The sequence below is a fragment of the Ambystoma mexicanum genome, chromosome 2q (genome assembly GCF_040938575.1).
Source record: "Ambystoma mexicanum isolate Mex_15411 chromosome 2q, UKY_AmexF1_1, whole genome shotgun sequence".
NCBI lineage: Eukaryota > Metazoa > Chordata > Amphibia > Caudata > Ambystomatidae > Ambystoma > Ambystoma mexicanum.
Window position 1 is genome coordinate 247,434,180 of NC_090924.1, and position 25,552 is coordinate 247,459,731.

Below are 25,552 nucleotides of genomic sequence, written 5' to 3' on the forward strand. Positions count from 1 at the left end.
AATGGAAACATAATTAATATTCGCCTCAGGATTCTGAACTGTTATATAGCACTATCGGTGATGAGGTTAATCGGGGCAGTAAAGTCTGTTGCTTGTCTGTTGTAACCGCCAAGTTGCGGACCTATTTCAGCAGATTTGGACGGTCACCATGGGAAGGAGGGCCCATCCTGCCCTTTGAAGGCCACATAGCATGATGCTGGTCTTTAAGGAATACGATGTTATTCTGTTGGTGTCTACCCGCCAGCTTCAGACAATTGGCTGCCTATGGTTTGTGTGGAAGGAACACAACTTGCTCTAAGTCAAATCTTTTATCCCGATATCTCTCAGCCATCCTAACATGATCTTGTGATTGACAGTGTTGAAGGCCACTGACACATTTGGTAACACCAGGGCCACAAGACTGTTGGTGCCGATTAACCAGCAGATACCGTCCACCGTGGGCACTCTGACTGGCTCTGTGTTATGTGCCAGTCAACAACCTGCCTGAAGTTCATCTAGAAGGTCACTGTCCCAGGCTTGTTTCTGGAGTTGCTGTGGCACTCTACGTTCCCGAAATTAGCTCTGTAAGGTCAGAAGGGAAATTGGCCCAAAATGCACCAAAGGATACTTTTTCGTCAAAGTTCGAACAGTCGCAAGCTTAAATTCATCTGGGAATAGTCCTAACTGAAGCGATAGATTGATGACAGCTCCTGGTTCTTAATTGAGGCGATTTCAAGCAAGTTCTGAAATTTTGTCAGGGCATAGAGGCTTTGGAGAACCGACGTCTTAGCTTTATTCATTAATAAAGAGGTCTCTAAACTGGTTAGGCTTTTTTACATTTATTTCTTCTGCATCTTGCCTTTTTTAAATTTGTTTCTATTTTTGCACATTTTTTTGTTTTCTTATACTAAATCTCTTTCTTTTTCTGTTTTCCCCTGTTTCTTTCTCATTACCTTCTTTCTCTTGTCCTCTTTCTTTCTTTCCCCCTCTTCGATCGTTCCCTCGTCCTTTTCTTCTCCTTTTTTGCCTGTCTCTTTCCACCCACTTTTTCTGGCCCTGCCTTTTTCTTTCCTCTGCTCTTTCCCTTTTCTTTCACATCATCTTTAGTACTCTTTGCCCATTGCCCAGTGCCTCTTCCCTATCAGGTCCCATTGCTTCCTATGAATTCTGCTTGAGGTAGAAACATGATCCGAGTAGATTAATTTAGGGGAAAAAGTTAATTTGTGAAGAGTTGGGCGTTATATGGATTGTTCTGGAGTGCAGGAGCAAACAGGCGCTGCAGGTGCTGCACACGGACAGCCACCAAGGCATAGATGTGAATGGAGATGAGGGCACAAGGAAGAACCTATCATGCAGGGAGAATAAAGCATACATAGTGATGACAGGCACAGCAGGACTAAACAACTATTCAAATGCAAAATACAGAAAACCAAACTGAAGACAAAAGTGTAAAAAGGAAACCCACCATGGTGGAAACAATGAGCCGAAAAAAGAAAAATGTTTAAGGGGGCCATGTGGAGCGAATGAAAATGGACTGGACGGGGCATAAAAGTATAAGAATAAGACCAACTAGCAGGAGGACCTAATACTGGAATGAGAGAACATCAAGGTATGGATAAATGCCCTATCCTTGCCTTGGAAAGTGGTGTCTAGAAATGGTACAAATGATGCTAATGGACTAGTAGATGACAAGAGTGTGAGAATAAAGAGGAATGGAAAGCACAAGACCGAGTATTGCCGAAGGCACTCTTACACACCCTTTATCCTACTGCTGCCTATTTACCCGTGCCCCCCAGCTACTTTAATTTCATTTACCGTTCAAGTGTATTCGCCTACCTCCATGCAGCCCGCTAACATGCCTATGATCTGTACCTTACGACGTGACCGGTTCTTTGCCACACACGTATCTGTATGTTAGCTTTGCTAGTTTGCTAGTATTGTCCCCCAGTATTTTAGCAGCCGTTGCAGACCATACTACTGCCAAGTTACACCTCACGGGTTATTATTGTGCTGCGTGCTTCGCTCTTTTGACTTATGTACGTGTAACTATTTGCCAAACGCACGTTGTTTTTCAAGCGTATTGAGTGGCCGCTCCCATGTCTCTTGTACTGTAACGTTTCGCCATATTCGTGTGACGTTTATGCCTATTGCATTTTGATTTGTTCTGTGACATTCATACGTGTTATATTTTGCCACCTGCACTCTGCTGCTCATAATTGTACTGCATGATCTGCTCTTCTGACACGTATTGCTGGAATTATCCTAGTACTGTTGCTCAACAGAGTGCTTGTCAGCCTAAAGTGCCTAGTTGCGATAGTTCGACCACATTCTTCTAGTCACCATGCTGACCATACCCTAGCAAGTCGTTACTAACAGCAGCCTCCTCTCTCTATTGACCCTAGAATATTACACAAAGTGCTTAACCATGTGTATGCTATTCCCCGCTACAGCCCTCACCAGCATCTGCCTTATAACCACATACTTATATACCTTAGTCACTACTAGAACTAGCCTCATACAGCTACAGACCATGGATTACAACCCCACTCCTAGAACGCCACGCTTTTGCATATCCATGGCACTAAGCCTACCGCTATCAATCCAAATACCCCCCACACGCTTCTTACTACCCTGCATTCAAACAGCATATAAAAACATCACACCATCAGGTTTCTTACCATCTGGCCTATACAATGCACCTAAAGCTATCACACATCTGAGCTCCCCTTCCCTGGACCTCACACCTCAATGAGGTTTACTTCAGCCTTACTCTCTGAATACTCCAGTACCATCGCCTATTGCTCCACTTCTTAAAGACTTGCCTACCTGTATCACACCTTCCCTAAGGTCAAGCCCTATGAGTCTAACACTACTATTCAACACCCCATGTCCATTACATTACAGGAATCTTCGACTAGGCTCTAGACTCCCATTGTTGCACACCTCTCCTATCACCAAATGCACCAACTTACTTGTCAGATAATTCCTCTAAGGATACAATATCCACTGCTCCCACATTCACACATTGCCCCCCACAATCCAAACGTATACTGGACAACGCCCATTCCGATATCAACGGTGCCCTTATCAATGCTAGATCACTGCTAGAATATCGCAAGATCACAACATATCTCAGAAACCAAGGGTAACTTGAACTGGCTTGCCGTCAAGCAAAGAATCACACTCAAAACCTTGTCTCTTACTCACAAATGTTTCGCCAACATGGCACCCCAATACCTGTCCAACAGTTTCAATCGCAATTTACCAGCCCACCCGATCAGAACTGCTCAGACTCACTGCATTAAGATCCCCTGATTCAACTTACAAAGAGCAGGAGGGATTAGCTTCCCTGTCCTAGCACCGAACAGTTGGAACGCGCTTCCCATAACACTAAGATCAGAACCCTCATACCACGTATTCAGGAAAAATACCAAGCTTTGGCTGCGTGAGAAAGAACGCAGCTAATCCCATAACACTGCCTACCTTTGTACTGTTCCCTCTAACATTGTACTCTTCCCTTTGACATTGTAACTATTATATGTATCAATGTGTTCTCTATCTAACTATATTTGCGAAATGTATCTGTATATATGTAACTTGCTAATATCCTATCCTACTCAAATATATATATGTAACTCTGTAAAAAGTAATTATGCAACTTGTAAGCTAAGCACCCAGGTGCCTCAGTGCTTGGAGCACTCTACAAATAAATAAACTAAACTAAACTAAACTCTTGATATCCGAAGATAACCTTGATCTCTAAAGATAACCCCGATATACAACGATGACCCTGATATCACAAGATAACCCCAATATTCCAAGATAGCCCTAATATCCAAAGATAACCCTGATGTCCAAAGATACTCTTGATTTCCAAAGATAGTCCAGATATTCTAAGATAAACCTTATATCCCAAGATAATCCTGATATCCAATGAGAACACTGATATCCCATGATAACCACGATCACCAAAGATAGACCGGACATCCAAAGATAACCCTGATATCCCAAGAAAACGGCTAGGTAGCAGCTCATTCTGTCAGGGTGTGACAGGAAAGAGAAAGATCTCATTTTTATTGAGATGGAAATGGAAGGGAATGAGAGGACAGCCAGGTTTTAACTGTGAAGAGACACCACCAAATATTTACTTGGGAATCCACCAGGGGGCGCAGAGATGGACTGATGCATCTCCGCTCGTCTCCCCAGCAGGGCACAGATCGCGGGACCTGAGCCCCCCCCCCCCCGACACCCCAGCAGTGAGGAGCTGGCACCACCCCCGCCTGTATGAAGGTGCCGGGCGCCCCTAGCCCGAATCTGAGCCCCCGAGGTGGAACCGATCCGGAGTTCTGAGCCCTCGAGTGCCGAGGGATAGAAGCCCCTCCCCCCTGCGGCACCGCGGCTCCGCGGAAATCTACGGTGAGCCCGGGCCCGAGTGAGGCCTGCAGAGGGCCCTGGCGACCCCGGCCGGCGGCTCCCCCCCCCCTGCCTGGTACAATCTGGTGGTGGCGATACGCTCCTGGGGGCAGACGCGGCTGATCCGGGTGCTAGAGATGAAAGCACAGTGAAACGGGAGGCCAGGACGAGGCCTTCGCCAAAAGGAGCGGGGGAGCACCCATTGGAGTAAGCGGATCCTGGTGAGCCCGTGCGGGGTGAATTGAGGGCCCGGGTGGCGGCGCCAGCAGGGCGCAGGAGGTGGGCCTCTCACGGGCCTGAACGCGCAATGCACGGACTCCCTCAGGCCGAGTGGCGCACTCGAGCCTAGGAGGTAAGGAGGTCTGGGCAAGCCCTGAGAGGGTTATCAAGGTTGGATGCAGGAGAGAGGCTGAGGTGAGCCCCCGGTATACACTTGGGCAACGGGGCGTCCACCGAACAGTGCAAGCCCCAGGCAATCTGAAGGGGCATATGGAGCCCCGTTGAAAGAGATCACCCCCAGCAGGCCGCATAAAGGGATAGGCACGGGACCTTGAGTCTTCTCCTCCACGCGTCTAGCCCCTGGAGTGTCAAACTTTATCACTGATTCGACGGAAGTGAAGTTGAGCTGTTCAAGGAGTGTGAGACGTGGGGGGAACCCTGCAGAGGAGGAAACCTCACCTACAGGAGGAAACTGGTCGGAGACTCGGACCCCCCAGAGCTGAGTCGCTGCTCCTTGCCCCAAGGCAGACACTGGCCCCCGTAGAGCAGGTATGCTTGGGGAGGGCCTATGAACTGGAGAGAATCCTTGCAGACGTTTCGTCGCACGCCTCCCGAGCCCCTGACGGCCCCTGAAATGGCGGCCCATATGCAACAGGAATCGGCGGATGCAAGCACAGTCACTAGGGGTATGGCGGCCCTTCTGGAAGAAATTAGAGGCTTCAGGGCGGACATTACCCTACGACTGGACACCTTAGACAAAAAGGTGGACAATATAGATGACAGGGTCCAGGCATTGGAGAACACTACAGCCTCAAGCGACGTCTTCGAGACACAATTTGACATGCGCCTGTCGGAGCTCGAGAGAAGAGAAGAGAAATGTTCCTTAAGAATGGACGATTTGAAGAATAGGGAACGCCGCTGTAAGTTACGTTTCCTAGGCTTCCCGGAACACGATGGTGAAACGCAAGCAGACATCATCAAGGCCGTCAATGCGGTAATAGGAGTGCTATTTGAGGGGGCCAACACCACACAGAGCCCATAGAGCAGGGGCATCCTCCAGAGGCCCCAGATCTGTTTCAGTCCGCTTTCACTACTTCTCCGAAAAAAATAGGATCCTCGAACTGGCTCGCAAGAAGGGCCTGGTGGAGTGGGAAGGAGCCCAGATCTCGGTATACCAAGACTTGTCGGCCTTCACCCTTGCAAGACGTCGCCTCTGCTCTCCGCTGACAAAGATGCTCCAATCCAAGGGAGTCCGATACAGGTGGGGGTATCCATTTTCACTCTCTTTTGAGTTTGAGGGCTACAAGTACGCCCTGATCACTGAGGACGATATCCAGAGAGTGTTGGGCGAGCTATTAGACAATCCAAGCATGGAGATGGGGGACCAGGATCGTGAGCGATCCCCGACAGGCCCAAAAGGGAATAAAGCTCCGAAGGAAAGGCGCAGAGTTCGTGGCCAAAGGAAATTCAGGAGAGTGGCTCCAGCATAGCCGGCCCCCTCAAGTAGCTAAAGCGAGCTTCTGGTGCCCGACGAAGAAATTGACATTTGACTTTGTGAATGGAGGGTGATGTAACAGTCTGTGATTCGCATTGAACCCGGGGTTGGGGGGGGCTTGAGTTGTGATTTATGAAGAGTTAATGAGCCCGGAGGGGGGAGACAATGGTGGCCTGGTTTGGGTTTTTGGATGATGCCACGAATCAACCAGGCGATTAGGGAGTAGGGGGGTGGAATGAGAGGTAAGTTGAATGTCCGTGGGCTTAACTCGCCTACAAAGAGGTGGCTACTCATGAGGGAATTTGCAAGGCTGCAGCTGCATTTCCTCTTTGTGCAGGAGACCCATTGGGTTCGGGGGAAAGAGCCTAAGCTTAAGGCCAAAACCACAGACCAGGTGTTCACGGCCTCTATACAAGCAAAGAAGCGGGGAGTAGCTCTGTTGGTGTCCCCCGGGGCCCATTTTGGGTTTAAAGCTTCAAAGGCAGACCCGGAGGGTCGGTATCTCATGGTAAAAGGGGATGTGCGGGGCCGTTTGTTCACATTGGTTTGCATATACGCCCCGAATGAGGCGCAGGACACCTTCTGGGAGGGTATGAAAGGGACAATAATGGCATTCTCTGAGGGCACCCTTCTGGTGGGGGGGATTTCAATATGGTGCTTTGTCCCGAGCGGGATAGGAAGTCTGTAAATCCTTGCCCCAACATCCATCTCCATAGGAAGCTGGCGTTGGCCTTTCAGGAAGTGAATGGGGTGCTGGGTTTGTGTGACACGTGTATACCTGAGAAGGGTCGGAACCCCGATTATACATTCTATTCAAAGCCACATGCTGTTTTCTCGCGCATAGACTACATCCTGGTGGACTCCTCACTGCAGGGAGAGGTCTCGAGCTCAGGAGTAGAGACCGTCCCCTGGACGGACCACGATATGGTAAAGATTAGGATCGGCCTTCCCCCCGCCCCGGCAGCTGGATCCCGGTGGAGGTGTAACGACCTCCTCTTGCAAGACAGGGAGATACGTCAATCCCTCCTGGCAGCCATAGAAGACTACTTTACCCTTAATGACAACGGGGAGGTCAGTACCATGGGAGCATGGGAGGCATTTAAGGCAACTATTAGAGGCACCCTTATTAGTATTGGGTCTGGGAGAAAAAAGGAGAGGGACCGTGAAGAGAAATTGTTGAAGGACAAGATAGAGGCTATTCAACCGGGGGGGAAGTTGAAAACACAGATGTTTCCTGGGCAGTGGGAGGAACTGCAGGGGCTGCGAGCTAAATTGGCTGATCTTCAAGTGGGACAAACGGAAAGGAAGCTCTCATTTTTGAAACAAAAGTATATGGAAAAGGGGGAAAAGGCGGATAAGATATTGGCCTGGAGACTTCGTGAACTCAGGAATAGCAGGAGGGTGAATTCAATCCACACCCCGGAAGGGGACTCGACCGCGAGGGACACCAAGGTAGCAGAACAATTTAGGCTATATTATGAAAAATTGTATTGCTCAGAATATTCGGGGGATGGGAAAGACGTTGACAGATTCTTGGACTCCCTCCCCGTTCCGGGCCTTCTCCCCGATAAAGCCGAGGCGCTAGAATACCCCATTTCCCCAGAAGAAGTAATAGATACTATATCCTCTTTAAAGAGCGGCACTGCCCCGGGAGACGATGGCTTTACAGTTAAGTTTTATAAGACCTATAGGTCTACGCTTGCCCCATTCATGGCTAAGATGTTAAATGCTGCGCTGGACCAAGGCACTCTCCCACCCACGATGATGTCAGCTTTAATTGTAGTGCTGCCTAAAGAAGGCAAGGATCCCACATATTGCGAATCCTATCGCCCCATATCCCTCCTTAACACTGACGTTAAAATATTGGCCAAACTCCTAGCGAATGGACTGGCAAAGCTCCTCCCTACCCTAGTACATGGGGATCAGGTGGGCTTCATTCCGGGGCACCAGGGGTCAGATAATATAAGAAAAACACTCGACTTTATGCACGAGACATCTAGACAGGGAGTGGAAGGGTACCTCCTCTTACTAGACTCAGAAAAGGCCTTTGACCGCGTCGAGTGGCCTTATATGGGCAGGGTTCTCCGAAAGTTGGGCCTGGGAGACAATTTCTGTGGGTGGGTCGCGGCACTATATAATGCTCCCTCGGCGAGAGTGTTGATTAACGGAGGCACTTCAGAACCCTTTTCCCTTTCTAGGGGCACCCGGCAAGGATGCCCCCTGTCGCCCCTATTGTATGCTTTGGCAATGGAACCCCTAGCCATAGCGGTTAGGAACGACCCGGAAATCATGGGAATACGGTGCGGAGAGTGTGACTTTAAACTCTCCCTATTTGCAGACGACATACTGAGTTACCTAACCAATATTCAAGAATCCCTACCCCGGCTGTTCGATCTCATACACCACTTTGGTTCCTTCTCTGGGTTGAGGATTAACACATCTAAATCAAGTATCATGCCCATGGGCCCGAGGGATCGAGACATCGTGAGCAATACCGATATTCTGGGGGTCAGAATTGAACGAGAATCCACTAGGTATCTGGGCACCACCATCCCCAGAGATCTATCACAACTATACCAGTGCAACTTCCCGGGGATCCTGGCCCAGGTCAGTAGCGACCTCAAAAGATGGGCACCCCTCACGCTTTCTTGGCTGGGGCGCATGGTCACGGTGAAGATGAATGTCTTGCCACGCCTCCTCTACCTTTTCGCAGCTCTTCCCGCTGTGATACCCGAGACCTTTTTCGAGGTGCTTCAGTCCCGTATCCTCCATTTTATTTGGAGAGGTAGGAGGCCGAGGGTTAAGACCTCCACCCTGACCCTCCCAAAGTTTCATGCTGGTTTTGGACTCCCCGACTTCCGGCTTTATTATAAAGCAGCTCAGCTCAGGGTGATGTTGGAGCATATGTGGGACGACATGGGAACATACTGGACATATGTTGAGGACATTCACGGCCACCCGAAAAAAGTTAGGGATTTTTTTTGGGCCTCTCCTAAGGTTCTCCCTTCTCAGCTCAGAACACATCCTACCCTGGCAGCCCTGTGGGCGCTATGGAAACCCAGCAAAGCTAATAAACAACTGTCCACTTGTCCTTCCCCGCTGTCCTCGCTATGGGGCCCCCCCATCGACCTGGGCACAAGGGGTTTCCGAGACACTCAAGCCTGGTCAGATATGGGCTGGAAAGAGTCTCCCAGCTCTCACGTTAAGAGGGCTTCATAGAGTATGATAGCCTGATCGAGGCTCTGGTAGATAGACCCCCCACGGTCTTCGAATACCTACGATTGAAGGGGATACTGTCCCAACCTCGGTGGTCCGAACAGCTTAGTCGCCCCCTCACTCCATTTGAATCCATACTGGCTAAAAGTACATCACGAAAGGGTTTGTTGTCCAAGTTTTATGGTGTATTGATAACGTCAGACCTAGAGGGCAGACAACCCTTCAAACGCATATGGGAAGAGAGGTTGGGGATGCCATTGGATGATCATACCTGGAGGGCTGTTTTTAAATGTATCTTTACGGGTTCCCTGTATACGGCTGCCATGGAACATAGCTTTAAAATCCTCCACTCTTGGCATCGCCCCCCGGCCTTGTTGTCCAAGATGTTTCGGGATGTGTCCCCCTTCTGCCCTAGGGGCTGCCACCAACGGGGAACCTGGTTTCACATGTGGTGGGGTTGTCCGGTTATACAGGTTTACTGGTCGGAACTACTTAGCTGGATCAAGGATATTGAGGGGTTCGGCCCGTCCCTACACCCGTTAGAAATCTTACTGGGCACCCCCTTGCCGGAGACGGAAGCAAATGTGTACCCCAAGGTCATTGGTGCCATGCTGCGAGCAGGGAGGTTGGCGCTCGCTCAAAAATGGAAGAGCGTCTTGGCCCCCTCCAAGGAGGAATGGCTCTGCAAACTCAGGGTGATATTTTCATATGAAAAACTTACTGCAATAGCAAATGATACCATGACTGATTTTGTACAAGAAGGGGCTGCAGTTCTTTTGCATGATGACTGTGTTTCCATGCGCTTGTAGAAGGGATATTGAGCTGGATTGAACATGGTACACTTCCTCATACCCCTCATAGACCCGATCTAGCCTTTGCTCAATTGTTTCTCAGTTGCACCCCACTGTCTTAAGTGATACTCTTAATAATCAAGTGGTTAGCAAGTGTTCTCCCCTATATTTCAATAAGTTCGCAACACCTCTAAACTTGGCATGTTAACCGTTTGGGGCGGTGGGGTGGGAGGATTGAAATGGGAAAGGGAGTTAAGGTACAGTAAAAGAAAATGCTATTGACAATGTGATTCATATTGCTGTTTTTGCCGGTTGGGTCGGCCATCCTGCCCAACCTTATTTGTTTATTGTCAATAAAAACAAATTTGAAAAAAAAATATTTACTTGGAGGGCTCAAGAAAAAAAGAAGAAACTGGAAGAAATTCTTGGGAATCATTGATGTAAAAAAAAGTGACTACACCCAAGTTAGCAGCTAACAGAAATCAGGCCAATGGTATACATGGAAAAGAGTGGAGGACTGAGGACAGCCCCCTGTCAACACGTGGAATTCCCCATTGGCAGTACGAATAATTCACTGTCGTATGAAACCGACCTTGCACACAGGAATCCAATTCAGGGAAACATGGAGAAAGGCTGACTCAAGAAATGGGAGTGGGGTCTGACTCCAAGTGGCAACACGTACATTAACCAAAAACAGGAAGCAGTTGCTTGCAATTTGTTGTAATGACTGCCCTGCGGGAGAGAACGATTCCTATGCGGTTGGTACCTGGTTGCCCTTTGGCTGGTAGTAAATGGAAAGCAAGCACTCCTGGTGAAGGGCTTTGCATGGAAGCGTTGTGCGAAAGTCAATGATTCCATGCCAGGGTACCGATGCTAGGGTACAGAGGCACACATGACATAAGCAGTTCAGCAAGTCTTCCGAAACACTTTGGCATGGTTAATGAATGCATATATTGTGAACATTGTGGAGCTGTTGTAATTGTAGTAGTACATTAAGTTATTAGTATTGCATTGATTATCAACAAACCGAAATCCCATCGGGGTTGGTCTCTCTGGAGGTTTAGACTAATTTCCTGACTATGCTGCTGTGAGCCAGCAGTTCTCCTGTTACCTCAAGGCTATGGTTGCATACAGTGTCCAGTGGTCTCCCATCCCATGTGTGTGCATGCGTCGTCCCTGTTTTCCCAGAATCGATTGGGGTTCCACTAGAAGCCTCTTGCTCGTTGGGGGACCCAAAACCGCCTCCGCCACTGGAGCCACCATGCTCTGATTTTGGCTAATCCTGACATCAGCACTTATGCAAGTCCTGCTGCTTGTGCCTATGATTAACAGATCCCGCCCTAACACAATGGCACTTTCTATGGGATTGTAATGCATGGCAAATAGAGATAGGTAGGCAAGTGCAGTTATTTATATTGGTGGTGTGTTTCTTTTTCTCTTGAATAATATCGGAGTGCATTTGGGTTTGATTGTTTATTTTACCTAAAATAAATAGAATATTGATTTCCAGTGGCCTTTTTGCGTTCATGCTCCTTTGAGTATGTCAATACTTGTTTAATTCCATTTCTCAATTACAACCCAACCCTGGTCGGTTTCCCCTTAGCATTTCTGCGAGGGGACTCTCTCCCTCAAGGGCTCTGACCCTGCTCCCCGAGTGCCCTGTCAGGATCGATCCTCCACATTCCCATCTGATATATGTAAGTCTCCCCTCCCCTTTTGACATGGGGGGCAAAGGGGGGAATTGCCCCCCCTTTTAGGGCAAGGTTATGCTCCCGTTCTCCCATTAGTGGAAGATTGCTGGCCGCTGTCCAATCAGGGCAGGTTTGCTCACGCCTTCTTCCGTTTGCACAGGTTCCCTCTTCCGCCAGGAAAGGCTTAGTTACCCCTTCTCCCAGGGTCACTCTACCTTTAATGAAGGGTCACTCCCCTCCCCTTCTCCTAGTGAAAGCTAAGCTGGCAATATGGCCCTTAGGCCCCGGTCCACAATGTTTGCTAGGGTTTTCCTTTGTACACATTTTTGTTAGGCAGAGCTATTTGTGGTCCAATAGATGCGAATCAACTCCCAGAAGACACCCTGTTGAAGAATCCTTTCCCAACTGTTCCCTTGGGAGGAGGTTGGCTCTTCTTCATCTTCCTCTCTTCCACTGGTGAAGGCTGGGGGTGGCCATTTGGCTGCCTGTCAACGCTCCCACAGGTGGGCCGGGGCTTTAGTTTGTCCAATCAATGTGAGCCCAGACTCCATCGTTCAGAACATGCGCTAACGAAGTATCACTGGCCACCAACTCCCAGGTTTGAAAGGCTGCCTCAGCCCTGTCCCTTTGGTGATGGATCATGTCGGCCCTCCCACCTTCAGGGTCCTTTACCAGTGGAATATGGCTGCATGCAAATGGTTACACGCCATGTTAAAGTCCAGCACAGTAAATCACACAGCAGTACTGTGCAGGGCTTTCATAGCCTCTAGGAACTGCACTGGGGTCTAGCGGTTGTGCGCAACAGGGGTCTAGCGGATGTGCACTCCAGGCAGATGTGCGCTCCAGGGGTCTAGTGGATGTGTGCTCCAGGGGTCTAGCGGAAGTGCGCTTCAGGGGTTTAGTGGATGTGCATTCCAGGGGTCTAGCAGATGTGTGTCCCAGAGATCTAGCGGATGTGTGCTCTAGGTGTCTAGTGGCTGTGTGCTCCAGGGGTCTAGCGGATGTGCGCTTCAGCAGTCTAGTGGATGTGCGCTCCAGGAGTCTAGCGGATGTGTGCTCCAAGGTCTAACGGTTGTGTGCTCCAGGGGTCTAGCAGATGTGCACTCCAGTCGTCTAGCAGCTGTACGCTCCAAGTGTCTAGCGGATGTGTGCTCCAGCCATCTAGCGGATGTGCACTCCAAGGGTCTATCGGATGTGTGCTCCAGGATCTATCGGATGTGTGCTCCAGGGGTCTAGAGGATGTGCACTCCAGGCGTCTAGCAGCGGTACGCTCCAAGGGTCTAGTTGATGTGCGCTACAGATGTCTTGTGGATGTGCGCTCCAGGCGTCTAGCAGATTGGACCTCCAGGGGTCTAGCGGATGTGCACTCCTGGGGTCTAGCGGACATCGCTCCAGGGGCCTAGTGGATGTGTGCTCCAGGGGTTTAGAGGATGTGCGCTCCAGGGGCCTAGTGGATGTGCGCTCCATGGGACTAGAGGATGTACGCTCAAGGGGTCTAGCAGATGTGTGCTCCAGGCGTCTAGCAGATGTGTAGCAGAGGTCTAGCGGATGTGCGCTCCAGACCTCTAGTGGCTGTGCGCTCCAGGGGTCTAGCGGATTTGCGCTCCAGCAGTCGAGTGGATGTGCGCTCCAGGGGTCTAGCGGATGTGCGCTCCAGGCGTCTAGTGGATGTGCACTCCAGGGGTTTAGCGGTTGTGTTCTCCATTGGTGTAGCAGACTTTCTGCAGTATATTGATCCTTGAGCAAAGAACACAATGATGCCTCGCTCTGGATGTTGCCTCTTGTGGTGTAATCTTGTGTGATATGTCCTCAGATTTCTATCTTTCTTTTTCTGTTCCGACTGTAACCACTTTCCTTTCTTTGCTTGCAGGATACCGAGAAGGCCTTCTGTGGAAGCGAGGACGTGATAACGGGCAGTTTTTAAGCCGAAAGTTTATTTTATCAGAACGAGAAGGTGCTTTGAAGTACTTCAACAAAAATGATGTAAGCATTCTAAAAAAAATACTTTTTGCCCGTGTGAGGGCCCTAACACAGTCTCCTTTTCTCTTGGCTGATCCCTGTCCATGCCTCGCTCCAGACTAAATTGCCAAGTGATAAGTGGCTGTGTGGCAGGCAATCTCTTCTGGACTGCTTCGCCCACTGCCCCCCCACACCCCACACCCCACAGGGATAAGCGGGACGTGGCTGGTCAATCAGCCCATTCCAGTAGTTTCCCGGTATTGAGTAGTCAAGAGATAGCTGTTTTCTCCATCACTTACTCAGGCTACTGTATTAAGCATGTATCATGAGGGCGGCTCTGATTTCTTAATGTATATATTTATTTAATATGTATAACAAATGAAGTTGCAGTGCAACATAGCTTCAATACGGTTCCATGTGTTAAAATCTAGGCAAAAATTCCAGTTTACACAAAAAATTGCGGCAAAAAGGCCTTGGGTTTTGCCGCCGCAAACCATGTAAAGAATGCAGGGGGACACCCCCGCAACCCCCAGACCCATTATACCATTTAAGGGGAGCGAGGACAACCCCCGCTCTCCTTAACTTGTATAATGGGGTACAACTTTACAGGGTCAAACCACAGCATTTTTGCAGCAATTTTTCATAAAGGCGACATTTTTGCCACGATTTTATTACTGCATACCTTCAATACACGGTGGTAGGGTGGAGGAAAGGGGTGAAGGTCAGGGGACGTTTGCACCTAAGCCTAATGTCAAGACTAGCCCCACCTTGGAAACAGGTTTGGTTACATGAAGGTGTGGTGCCAAGGACTTTAATCTCACTTTTTAACAATCTACCAGTCAAACGGCTAAAAGATGATTTGAGCGCCAAGATACGTCCATTCAGGGGAACGTTTGCCACGGTGGACATTCCTGCTTCCCAAGGTTGGTAGAACTGAGGGCGGGAGGAGAGTCCGTGGAGCAGCAGCCAGAGACTGACCGATGCAGACGGAACGGGACTGGATTCTATTAACTTCCGTGCGGTGCACCTACAACAGTAGCACAGTGCATTTTGCCTGGATATCTTCCTTTATGAAGTTGACAAGGAGCTTAAGATGAGGATATGCATAATCATTTGTAATATCATGCACGCATAATCATATCCCAGAGACAGATTGTTGGGACAATAACAAGGCCATAAGCTTTATTAAACATAACACCCATAAAATTATAGTGTTATGATTCCCAGCAGAAGGTGTGCTGCTTGGCTTTGCTCAGTGCTTTTGGGCACTTGGGCCAGGCACAGGAAGGTTGTCCTTTGCCACCAGTGTGCCACCAGTGTGACGTTCGTCCTGGAGATCCATATTCCAGGTCCATGCCAGTGGGACCTGTTTTGTTATCTGGCTGGTGCTGAACCCCTGTGCCTGATGGCAGCTTGCTTCCTGGTCCATGCCGCCACACCTGTGTGGGTCCCCAGCCAGTTGTGTTCCCCAAAAGAACTCTATTTACATCCCCTCTCTGCTGGGGCATTGAGTATCCCTGCTGAAAACATTTCCATCCCTGTTATTGTTAGGCGTATCCCGTCCTTGTGGAACAGGTCCGGTTTGGCCATAGATATAACCCTGTGCTTAAAGAAATGCAAACGCCATGGTCCTGCCAAACCTGCTGAAGCTCTTGTTGAGTTTCTTCCTTGCTATCCCTATGGCTTAGTAAGAAATGCCTCCCCCCCATTGTCTTCTGGGTAGTACTTCTGACATAATGATCGGCATGTCTTTCCAGCAATGTAGTATGCCTGTCAAGGATGAGCACATCTCATGCATTAACTGTTTCCTCCCTCGTTTCACTAAATCGTTGCCCCCCAGGTGTATTACTAGCTACTCCGGGGGGAGGTGAGGGGCTCTGAACCCCACCAGGTCAACTAGTTTGTCATGTATTTCGAACCCACTGCATGCCCGGGTTGCCCCACCAAGTGGAGATGGTCTTTTTGAATGGTGAGCTTTGCCTTGTGTCCTCAATACGTCCTCCTGTCCTTGACACATTGGAGTGCCCTATGATCCAGGCTGACCTGAAGGGGCTGTCATCATCTGTCAAAGGAAAGTGTGTTGGATTCAATCAGGCCTTATATATGTATATGTTGTAATAACCCGATGCCCAACCCCCTAGTTGTTTCAATGCCTGTGGGCCCAGGCCTCCCTTCCAGACTGATGTTGCCACCCCTCCTCTAAATGAGTGGGTGTCATATTCGGTGTGGTTCCAGCCTGCCTTGGTGATCACTTCCTTCATGACTGCCTGGAATTGGAACCGGCTGAGGGCTTGTCGTCTCTGTGGATTAAAAACGTCCCCCTTATGTCGGGCGTGTGGTGAGGAAATATTTTGTGATGCATGTTGGACAGCTCTTTTTGTTATCTATGCAATATAGGTAAATCATTCAACCTTTCCCTTCCTGATCTGTTCTTGATTTTCTTAATGAGAGTGTCATACTTTCTTTCCGCATGTGGACATCGTCCATGGCTAGCCCGTCCTCTGCTGTTGTGCTACTGGCTATCAACTCACTGACCCTGAGAGCCCCAAAATATGCCAGTACGAAAGCCGCCCTGAATAACTTTGTTTCACATGCGCAGACGCATATGTCCTATAATGCCATTAACACTACTCATTTCTTAACGTTCAGGGGGCATCTCTTATCCTTGTTGAGACTCTCCCATCCCTTCAGGGCGTATTTCACTAATGTTCTGTGTGTCGGGTCCCTACCTCCTGCCAGTTTTATGAAGTATGCTACTGCTGTCAGGAGTGCCCTTGCTCAAGATGTCTTCTTTTTCTGACAGAAAGCCCATTCCACAAAATTGATAATATTTTTATTTATATCTTTTGTGTTTTTTACATTGGCTACTTCCTTCACAGTTGCCAAGCACTTACTGTACAGTTTAGCTGTTCTTGCCGCTAGGGCATTGTTGGCCAGATCCATTCACACGCTTGTGGAGGCCTCTGTTTTTTTCGTCTGGAGGGACAGTCTTTGTGGCACCCATTGCTGAGGTGCGTTTTGCCGCTAAGTGGCTCTCTCCATTGCCCCTGCCGTTCAGCGTGGTCTGCTCTGCCAGTGTTATCAGCCTGTCAGAACTCTCCAAACCTCTTCTGGTACCTCTGTCCTCTGTTGGTCTGCATCCAGTTTGAGGTGTCTGAATGTTTCCCATTTGCAACATTATTCTCGTTACCGAGATTGTAATTCACTTTTACCTCCATATCGTGATCGTAGCAATTTTAGTCATTGCCCTTCGGACGTTCAAAGCCAGCTGACATGACGTGGTTCTCCTGTTAATGATATTGACCACCACCATGTTGTCTGACCAGACTGCTAACTCTTTGTTGTTTATCTCCCTGCCCCATAGGCACATGGGAATCCAATTAAAGAAGGATTTCCAGTAACGTAATGTTTCTTGTCCACCGGTTGCTGTGCCATGCCTGTGGCCAAGGGTCAGCGCTCCATTTTTGCCACTGGATTGCCCCAAAACCCCTGTTGCCAGCTGCATCTGTAAATAGTACTCTCCTTTCTTTTTCATTTAATGGCATGCGTCATATTACTCATCCATTGAATTTCTTCAAGAACTCCTCCCATGTTGTCAAATCTTTTTTGACATTATTGCCCAGCCTCAGGTGCAAATGCGGCTTTCTAAAACCTTTAGATTTTAAATCCAGGCTTCTTGAAAAGATCTTGTCTTGTGTTATTATCCTAGCTGCGTAGTTCTGCTTGCGTGCTAGTGACTGGAGTTCCTTCTAGTCCCTTTCTCTTTCTTTATTAATGTTGTAATTGTCTCTAGCTGTCCCTCCACCTTGTGCTTCGGGATCCGGCATTTCCCTTTTATGGTGTCAATTTCTATCCCTAGAAATTATATTATGTGGTCTGGGCCTACAGTTTTCTCATGGGCCAGAGGGATGCCCCATTCTTATGTTAATCTTTCAAATGTTCCCACTGCCCGTCTGCATTCGTCACAGTTTTTGGGATCAATGAATAGGAAATCATCCAGGTAAGGGACTTTGGAGGCCTCTGGCATGGACCTCTGGTAGGCCCATTGTCGAAAACAGCTGAATTTTTCAAAAAAGGTGCATGAAATTGCATAACCCAGGGGGAGGCATTTTTTTAAATAAAATTAGTTTTAAAACTGAAAACATAACCAGGATTGTGATTTTGGGACTACGGGTAGTGGCCTGAAAGCAGCTTCAATGTCTGCATTGGCTAGCAGGGCCCCTTTCCCTGCCTTCTTTACTAACTTGATGGCTTCCTGGAAGCTGGTGTATGATACTGCTGACTCTACCTCTGAAATAGTGTTGTTCACTGACCTGCCGAGGGTTAGGGGGGAGGTCCGATAGCTGGTGGATTATCCTGTATTCGCCTTGTTCTTTTTTCGGAAGCAGGCCCAGTGTGGAACAAATGAACTCAGGAAAGCTCCACATATTGGATGCTGGTGAGCTTTGCACTGCGTTCTGTGTTCCAGGCAATTCAGTTTTTGGGAGATAATATATTTTGTAAAGTTTGGGGTGCAAACCCACTGAAAAAGTGCCTCTGTGATTTAACACTGCATAACAACTGGAATGAAGACCTTGGCCGTAAGGCCAGTGGTGCGGGCTGCACACCCGCACTGAGGTGGTTTAATAAAGTATTTGTAGTTCAACAAAGTGTGTTTTACTTTTGAAAGACATTTTTATTTCGACTAATAAGTTCAAAGGTGGTTTTTCAAAATAGATTTTCAATTTGGTTTGAAAGGCAGAAATGTCACATTGTAGGCTTTCCTCAGGGCCTGTGATCAAATATCTTTAAGCTACCATATGGTCATATCAACATAGGTGTTTAAAATAATGTAGTCCATAAACAAACAAACCCAACCGTTTTGTGGTAAGGTATTCCATGGCATCGCATATAAGTGCATCATTTCAAAGTATCAACAGTTACACAAGAAAAATAACATGAAAAAATCATCATAACATTCATGCACGTAAAATAGAGTTTCAACATGTATAAGTGTCGCATATACATTACCGATTGTTATGCCATGAAGTGGGTATTTGCATGAAGCATCATCAAGGGTGTGTAAATTAATGAAAGCAAAAAAGAAAAGAAGAAATGATAGTAAGCGTGCTTTGCAGCAAGACACGTGTAGTTGATAGTGTTATTTAGGAGACCATATTGGTGTTTGCAATTGCCTGAGGAAAAGTATCAGTGTACTGACCTGCTGATCGTGTTCGTACTGTGTTACTGACAGTCTCGAGAGAGAGAGGGCTAGTAGTGTCTGTGTCTCTTATCTAGATCAGCGTCTCGAGTCTGTAAAAATTATGTACAAAACCAGTGTTGATTACTTAATACGAGGTCGTGTGAGATCTCATTAAACAAAATCTAAGCTGAAATATTGCGCTTACCTGCTCGGGAGTGATATCAGTCAAGCTGTAGCAAGACGCTCTAGAGCACGTGCACAGCGTTCCTCTCGCTAAATTGTTAGTGGTTGCCTAGGCGACCGTAGTGGATGCGCGGCGAACATGAACCGCAGTAATACGTGTGGGTAAAAAATAATGAGGAAGTGTGTGGGAATGAAGGCAGCCATCTTAAGATGGTGTTTTATGTTTCAGAAACCAATGCTCACTAATTGAAAGTGTGTGGTGGATACGAGTATATATAAAATATACCAATGTTTACTAACAATGTTAAAGTGAGAAATATAATGTGTGTGTTTGTAATGAAACTACAATGAGAAAAATGAAATCTTAATAGAGATGTATGGTAACGGGAAGGGCGAAAACCCGTGGGGAAGTAGAGTCTAATGGGGTGACATGAAAAATAATAAATAACTGTGAGTGTGCAATCTGAGGGCCTAAGAGACAGGCTTGTGAACCTAGGATAACTTGGTAAAAAATGTAGAGACAAAAATGAGAAACAAAATTTAGAAATATAAATACAGATATAGGATGGAAAAAAGAGAGATCGCAATTGAAACAAACAATTATCAAAAATGAAAATTGGAAATTAAAATATAAAATAAAGACTAAACGCATAGATGGTGTATGTCTTTCATGGAAATGTTGGTGGATGCTTCATAAGAAACAGCTATGGTCAAACTCTTCATTCATTCCTTCTGGTGCCAAGGACCCCATTCTTTCAATCCATAGTGCTTCTTTTTGTGCTCTCAGTTTTTTCATGTTCGTACTTTGTCCTTTAGTAGGTATCACTTCTAGCACTACAAATCTGAGTTGTGCTAGTGTGTGGCTGTTTTCATGGAAGTGTCTCACCAATGCTGACGTTTGATTATTCAGTCTGATGCATGACTTGTGTTTGGTGATGCGAATACGTACTTTGCGTGCGGTCTCTCCAACGTAATACTTGGCATATGGACATTTAATGGCATGAATCATGTTTTCTGATAGGCAAGTGGCATGTTGTCTCAGTTGGATTTTCTCTCCTGTTCTTGGGTGTGATATATAGGGTCCTTTTATTATGTTGTTACAGTTGCCGCAACTCATGCACGGATGTGTCTCGGGATGTTTGTCAGGGAATTTTGGTTTGGAGTTTCTGCTCTGAGTGTCGATCAGTAGATTCCGTAAATTATTGCTTTTTTGATATGCAAATACTGGAGGTTTTGCAAAGAGATCATTTGTCCTCTGGTCATTCTGTAATATGCTCCATCTCTTTAAAATGCTGTCTTTGATATGTCGACTCTGAATAGAATATTTGGTGACAAAGACTAGTCCTGGATTTTCCCGTTCTTGTTTTTTAGATAGACACTGGGTATGATCTTGTATGTTGGTCTTGACCCGGGCTGCTATGAGGTCTTCTTCCAGGTATCCTCTCTCTTTAAAATTCATATGTGGTTTATTCAATTCGAAATCACATTCTGCTGGGTTGCTTACGATTCTTTTGATTCATAGCATTTGGCCAAGAGGTAAATTACGTAAGATGCTCAGTGAATGAAAGCTCATTCTGTGAAGTAAGTTATTCCTGTCAGTTGGTTTGGAGTACAATTTCGTAAAAATCCTGGAACTTTCAATAGCTGTTTGTACATCTAGTTAATGTACATTCGGATTCCTTATTTTCATAGTGAATTGTAATCTACTGTCGATACTGTTAAGATACAAAAGAAAGTTATTTAATTCTTCGTGGTTGCCTGACCGTACTCCGAAGATGTAATCGATGTATTGTATCCATTGTGGATGGTTGATAATGTGGGTGGTTTCAAAATCATACATGAAAGAGTTAGCGTATGATGGTGCCATAGTGGCTCCCATAGCCGTTCAAGTAAGTTGCTTGTAGTGTATGTCTTTATATTTGAAACATGAGTTTTTGGAAATGAATTTCAATAAAATCATCAAGAATTCTTTATTGGCTCCTATTGGTCCTGCATGCAATAATAATTTCTCCACCGCTTCTTGTCCCAAGTCATGTGGGAGGCTTGTATACAAGCTTGCAACATCTATGGTAAATAAGATATCTTCTGTTGTGAGTTCGATTTGGTCCAAAATCTGAAGAAAGTGGGTTGTATCTTTCACGTAAGTAGATGTCTGTTGAATAATTGGCTGGAGGAAGTAATGTATATATGTGCCCAATGGTTGCAGGATGCTTTCTGTGGCTGCTACTATCAGCCTTCCTGGTGGGTTGATGAGCTTTTTATATATCTTTGGTAAGATGTATATATGTGGCATTGTGGGGTAGGAAGTCCATAGATATGCCTTTGTCTTGCTGCTGACCGAATTCTTTTCTAGTGCTGTTTCTAATATTTAGTCTAGTTCAGCTTTGATATCTTTTGTTGGATCATGTGTCAGTGCTTGGTATGTTCCTACGTTGGATAATTGTCTGAGACATTCATTATTATATTGTTCAGTATCTTGTATGACTATAGCGCCACCTTTGTCTGCTGGTCTGATGGTTATTGAATCATCTGTAAATAGATTCTTGATGATGGACAGTTCTCCTCTGTTCAGATTCTTCCTCTTGGCTGGGTGAAAATGTATTTTCTTGATATCACATAGTACCATATTGTGAAATATGTCGATTGCAGGTATAATCACTGGTGGATTGAATGTGCTTTTAGATTTAAATTCAACGTATTCTGTTTCTGTTTCATGTGAAGCTTCAGTAGTGTTGTCGGTTTCTGCAAAGTAAGTTTTCAATTTAAGTTTGCAAACTAATTTGTATAGTTCGACTTTTGTGTTGAACCTACTACTACTGTAAGTTGGTACAATTTTAAGACCTTTCTCCAATGTTTTGATTTCTTGGGTTGTTAGGCTTCTCATGGATAGGTTGACCATTAGCTTCGATTCGTTTGGAGTCGCGTCCTCGTTCCTCGTCCTCTTCTTCCTTCCTCTCCTTGTCCTCTTCCTCGTGCTCCGAAAAAATCTTTCTTTAGTGGATTTGGAGGTTGTCTTGGTCTCAAATGTATTCCTTAAGTACCTTCTGTCGTGTTTTCTGTTGTTTGGTCATCTGTTCTTTCTACATTATCTGACTCAGAACTGCTTTGGTCACTTGTTGGCTTGTTGGGTCTTTGCCCTTGGTTGAGGTATTTGTCCACCCACGTATATACCTCGTTATTCAAATAATCATAAGTATCTCTCTTGAATTTTCTTATTTTGCGAGATTCAAGGTCTTATTTGTAGCTTTCGAGTTTGATGTTGATGTCCGTTAATATTTCAGCAAAAGATTCTGCATCGTTTAGATCAGTTATGTCTTTTGACAGAGTCTCTATCTCTTTTTCCAGTAGTTCGATGTTTCCTGAAAGTTCTTTAATCGTCAGTAATATCAAATTGAGAGAACATTTATTTAAAATTTGTTCCCACTTTTTCTCTTCCTCTTGAATAGTAGAATGAGGCAAAGGAGGGAATCACTGAGGCAGCCCAAGGAACTCATAGAGCACTTGGGAAGATCAGATTGCATGTAACTGACAAGAATACAGCTTCAGCAGGAACATAGTTGCAGACCCAAAACCAAATAAATCAAGAATGTGTCAATGTTTCTCTCTCAAACCTGTATCCTCTGTCTGTAACTATCTATATACTCGCTCTGTTTGGCTTTTTAACTGTTCCCCTTATAGTCTACTCTTCTAGAAGTGTATCTATCATTACGTCCTTTCACTGTATTCCCTTTTTTGTATAGCACTCCATTGCTTCACGGCTAGCTTCACGTTATATAAAACCCAGCACATCCTGCCGCCTCATTCTTATGCTGTGTAGTTCCGCCCTTGTTGGGAAGCACCACTCTTCGGCCATCCCTATTCTAGTTTCAGAGCACTCTGTTACTAGCAATCTTTGTTCAAGTGCATGGGGGCTAGGACAGGAGAACTAGACATCTACAGAACACCTTCTCAGGGCAATCAAGCACCCTCTAAAAGTCAAAGTTATTATAGAACATTTCATGTTGGGCTCCGCACTTGGGAACATAAAAGCATAAAAGGCTTTGTCGGTCCTTCTGCAATACCAAATGTATGTGACAGATTGCACAGAGACCTCTGAAGAGAGCTTGATGAGCTAATAAGATTTGTGTATTTTTGTTTTCTGTGTATTACATATAGTATAGAACTACAATTCACAGTGTGTTACTTTCCTTACATACATGGGAAAACCTTCCTAAAGAGGGGACTTCGAATTCAAGGAGGCATGCTATGCCTGACCGCTCCCAGGGTTCGTTGTAGGACTGCAGTCTTCTGGCTTGGTAGCACTTTGTTAACATGCAATCTTGTTCTTTTCCACGTTGATTAGTTTACTCAATCTTTTACTTCGTCATTTGTCCTCTAAGATCCATGCATTGGCTTCATTCAGTATCTCGGGACGTTGTGTACACTTTCTTATGATGTCATCAGTTCACGTGCTTAGCTCTTTCTCATATTCCTTCAGGGAGTTACTCCTGTAGGTTGTTATCACTTTGGGGGTACATTTGATAGGGTTGCCTGAATGGGTATCTCCCTCCAAATACTCGCTGAAGTATTGGTACGATAGCTGGTGTCAGGCAAGGCACGGTCTCATGTCTCCAATACAGGGAAGGAAGGGGCCGGATCTCCTGCAGATGTATACAGCTGCTCCTCTACATTCCCCCCTCCGGTCGAGGCCTCAACCACCTCCTCAAGTTTTTCTCTTTCTTTGTATCTTCTCTTGAAGAAGTGTTTCTTGGGTGTCCCTATCTTCGTCACCCCCATCAGGGTGCCCGCTGTTTTAATTTGTTCATTCACACTCCAGGTCATATAACTGCATTGTCCATTCGAGATACAGTAGACCCATTGTGCCACATTATTCTTATGATCCTTTGGATACCCGAATTGTGTTCCTTCAGGTGCCACAATACTTGCTTCTATGTAGTCTTGGGTGGCATCATCGGTCAGCATCTTGTCTTCTGGTTCATCCTTTGCATCAATCATAATCTTCATTCCCACTGCTTTCTTTGCCGTTTTCTTACATTGTCCAATTATTATCCTTTTCATACATAATCAAAATTTTATTATCATCAGTATTGCTCCAAGAAACTTGAATAGGTTGGCCATCCAATAAGTAATCCAGGAAAACAGGAGTGTGAACCAACTGTCATCTCCAATGGCCTCTGTCTCATCCACCATTTTTATGTGTAGATCTGTCAACATCGATATAGCCTCTGTTAAGGTCCCATTCTTGCCGTCATGAGATGGTATGAATGTGCAACATGATCGCCCGATCTCAGCGCAAACACCTTCTTCCATTGCTGTAATCATGTTGAGGACATATCTATTCTGGAGGGTCATCGACCTTATGGCTCTCAGCTCTTTTATGGCGTTTAGTCCTTTTATAGTGACATTGATTGTTTGCAGTAGCTCCCACCTGGTGATCTGTAGCCATTTGGCATTGACCGCTGTTTGGATTCCAGACATGAACATAGATGTGAATATCACCGCAGTTCTGCTGAACAGTTTGTGCTCGTCAGATATGTCTTCATAAACTGTTAGTGATTTTTGCGAGAAATAATTAGATCTCTTCATCCGCCAGAGTCCTACTGACCTCCTTTTTCTTTTGGAAATTCTTCTATCGTTGGGTCATTTTATGGAATCACCAATGCTGGAACAAAGATAAGTACCAAGGAACACACTCCACCCCAATTCCTGGGCCGTTTCATATATGCTCTAGATCCACAGGCCCAATATCGATCCATGAAGACAGCCGTCCTTCTCATTCCTGGAATGTCAGTTGTGTTTTTGCACCCCTTATTATATCCAATGTGATTTTTTATCCTGACACCGAAAGCACATCGTCACATTAACCAGTGGGACTACAGACACTGGGTCTGCTTCATCTTCCACCCATGTCAGCAGTTTGGAGTACTTGGCCCAAGACTTTAGACACTCATCATTCACCATCTGTACTCATTGCACTGCTTCCTTCATCAGCAGATGAGCTGCACAGGACATCACTCCATCTTCCCATCCTTTGGCCATACTCACTCGTCCATAGATCAGCAGTTGTGAAAGTTCCCAGCATCCAGGCATTCCAGTCTTTTCCGTCCTGTCAGAACAATTCATCCTCTTCATTTCTTCAACAATCATGTTGTCCTGTCCTGCAGCAGGATACACGAGCATCAAGTCTGTCCATCCAGGTTCTTTTTCCATTTGTGTTGTCTTGATATAATCATCCTGGTATGGGAATTACTGTCTTGATGTTCATCGCAAGGTTGCTCGGCTCCCTTGAAACTGTCCTCTTGTACTACACGCTGCTAGATGGCTGAAGCACTTCACATCTTGTACTGGCATCTCTTTTGAAATGAAGGTTTTTAATGTATTCATGCAATTATCATCAGATGCTTTCTCCCCCACCATTTCATGT

The 25,552-nt window shown here is 46.3% G+C and overlaps 1 protein-coding gene across 1 annotated transcript in view; it reads left to right on the forward strand.

The window, feature by feature from the left end:
- The window catches only part of ADAP1 (ArfGAP with dual PH domains 1), a 1,143,511-nt gene that overhangs the window by 877,770 nt on the left and 240,189 nt on the right, over window positions 1–25,552 (forward strand). The window contains exon 5 of the mRNA XM_069647219.1: window positions 13,675–13,787. Within this exon, the coding sequence (XP_069503320.1) occupies window positions 13,675–13,787 (113 nt within the window). The remainder of the gene's footprint in view (window positions 1–13,674; window positions 13,788–25,552) is intronic.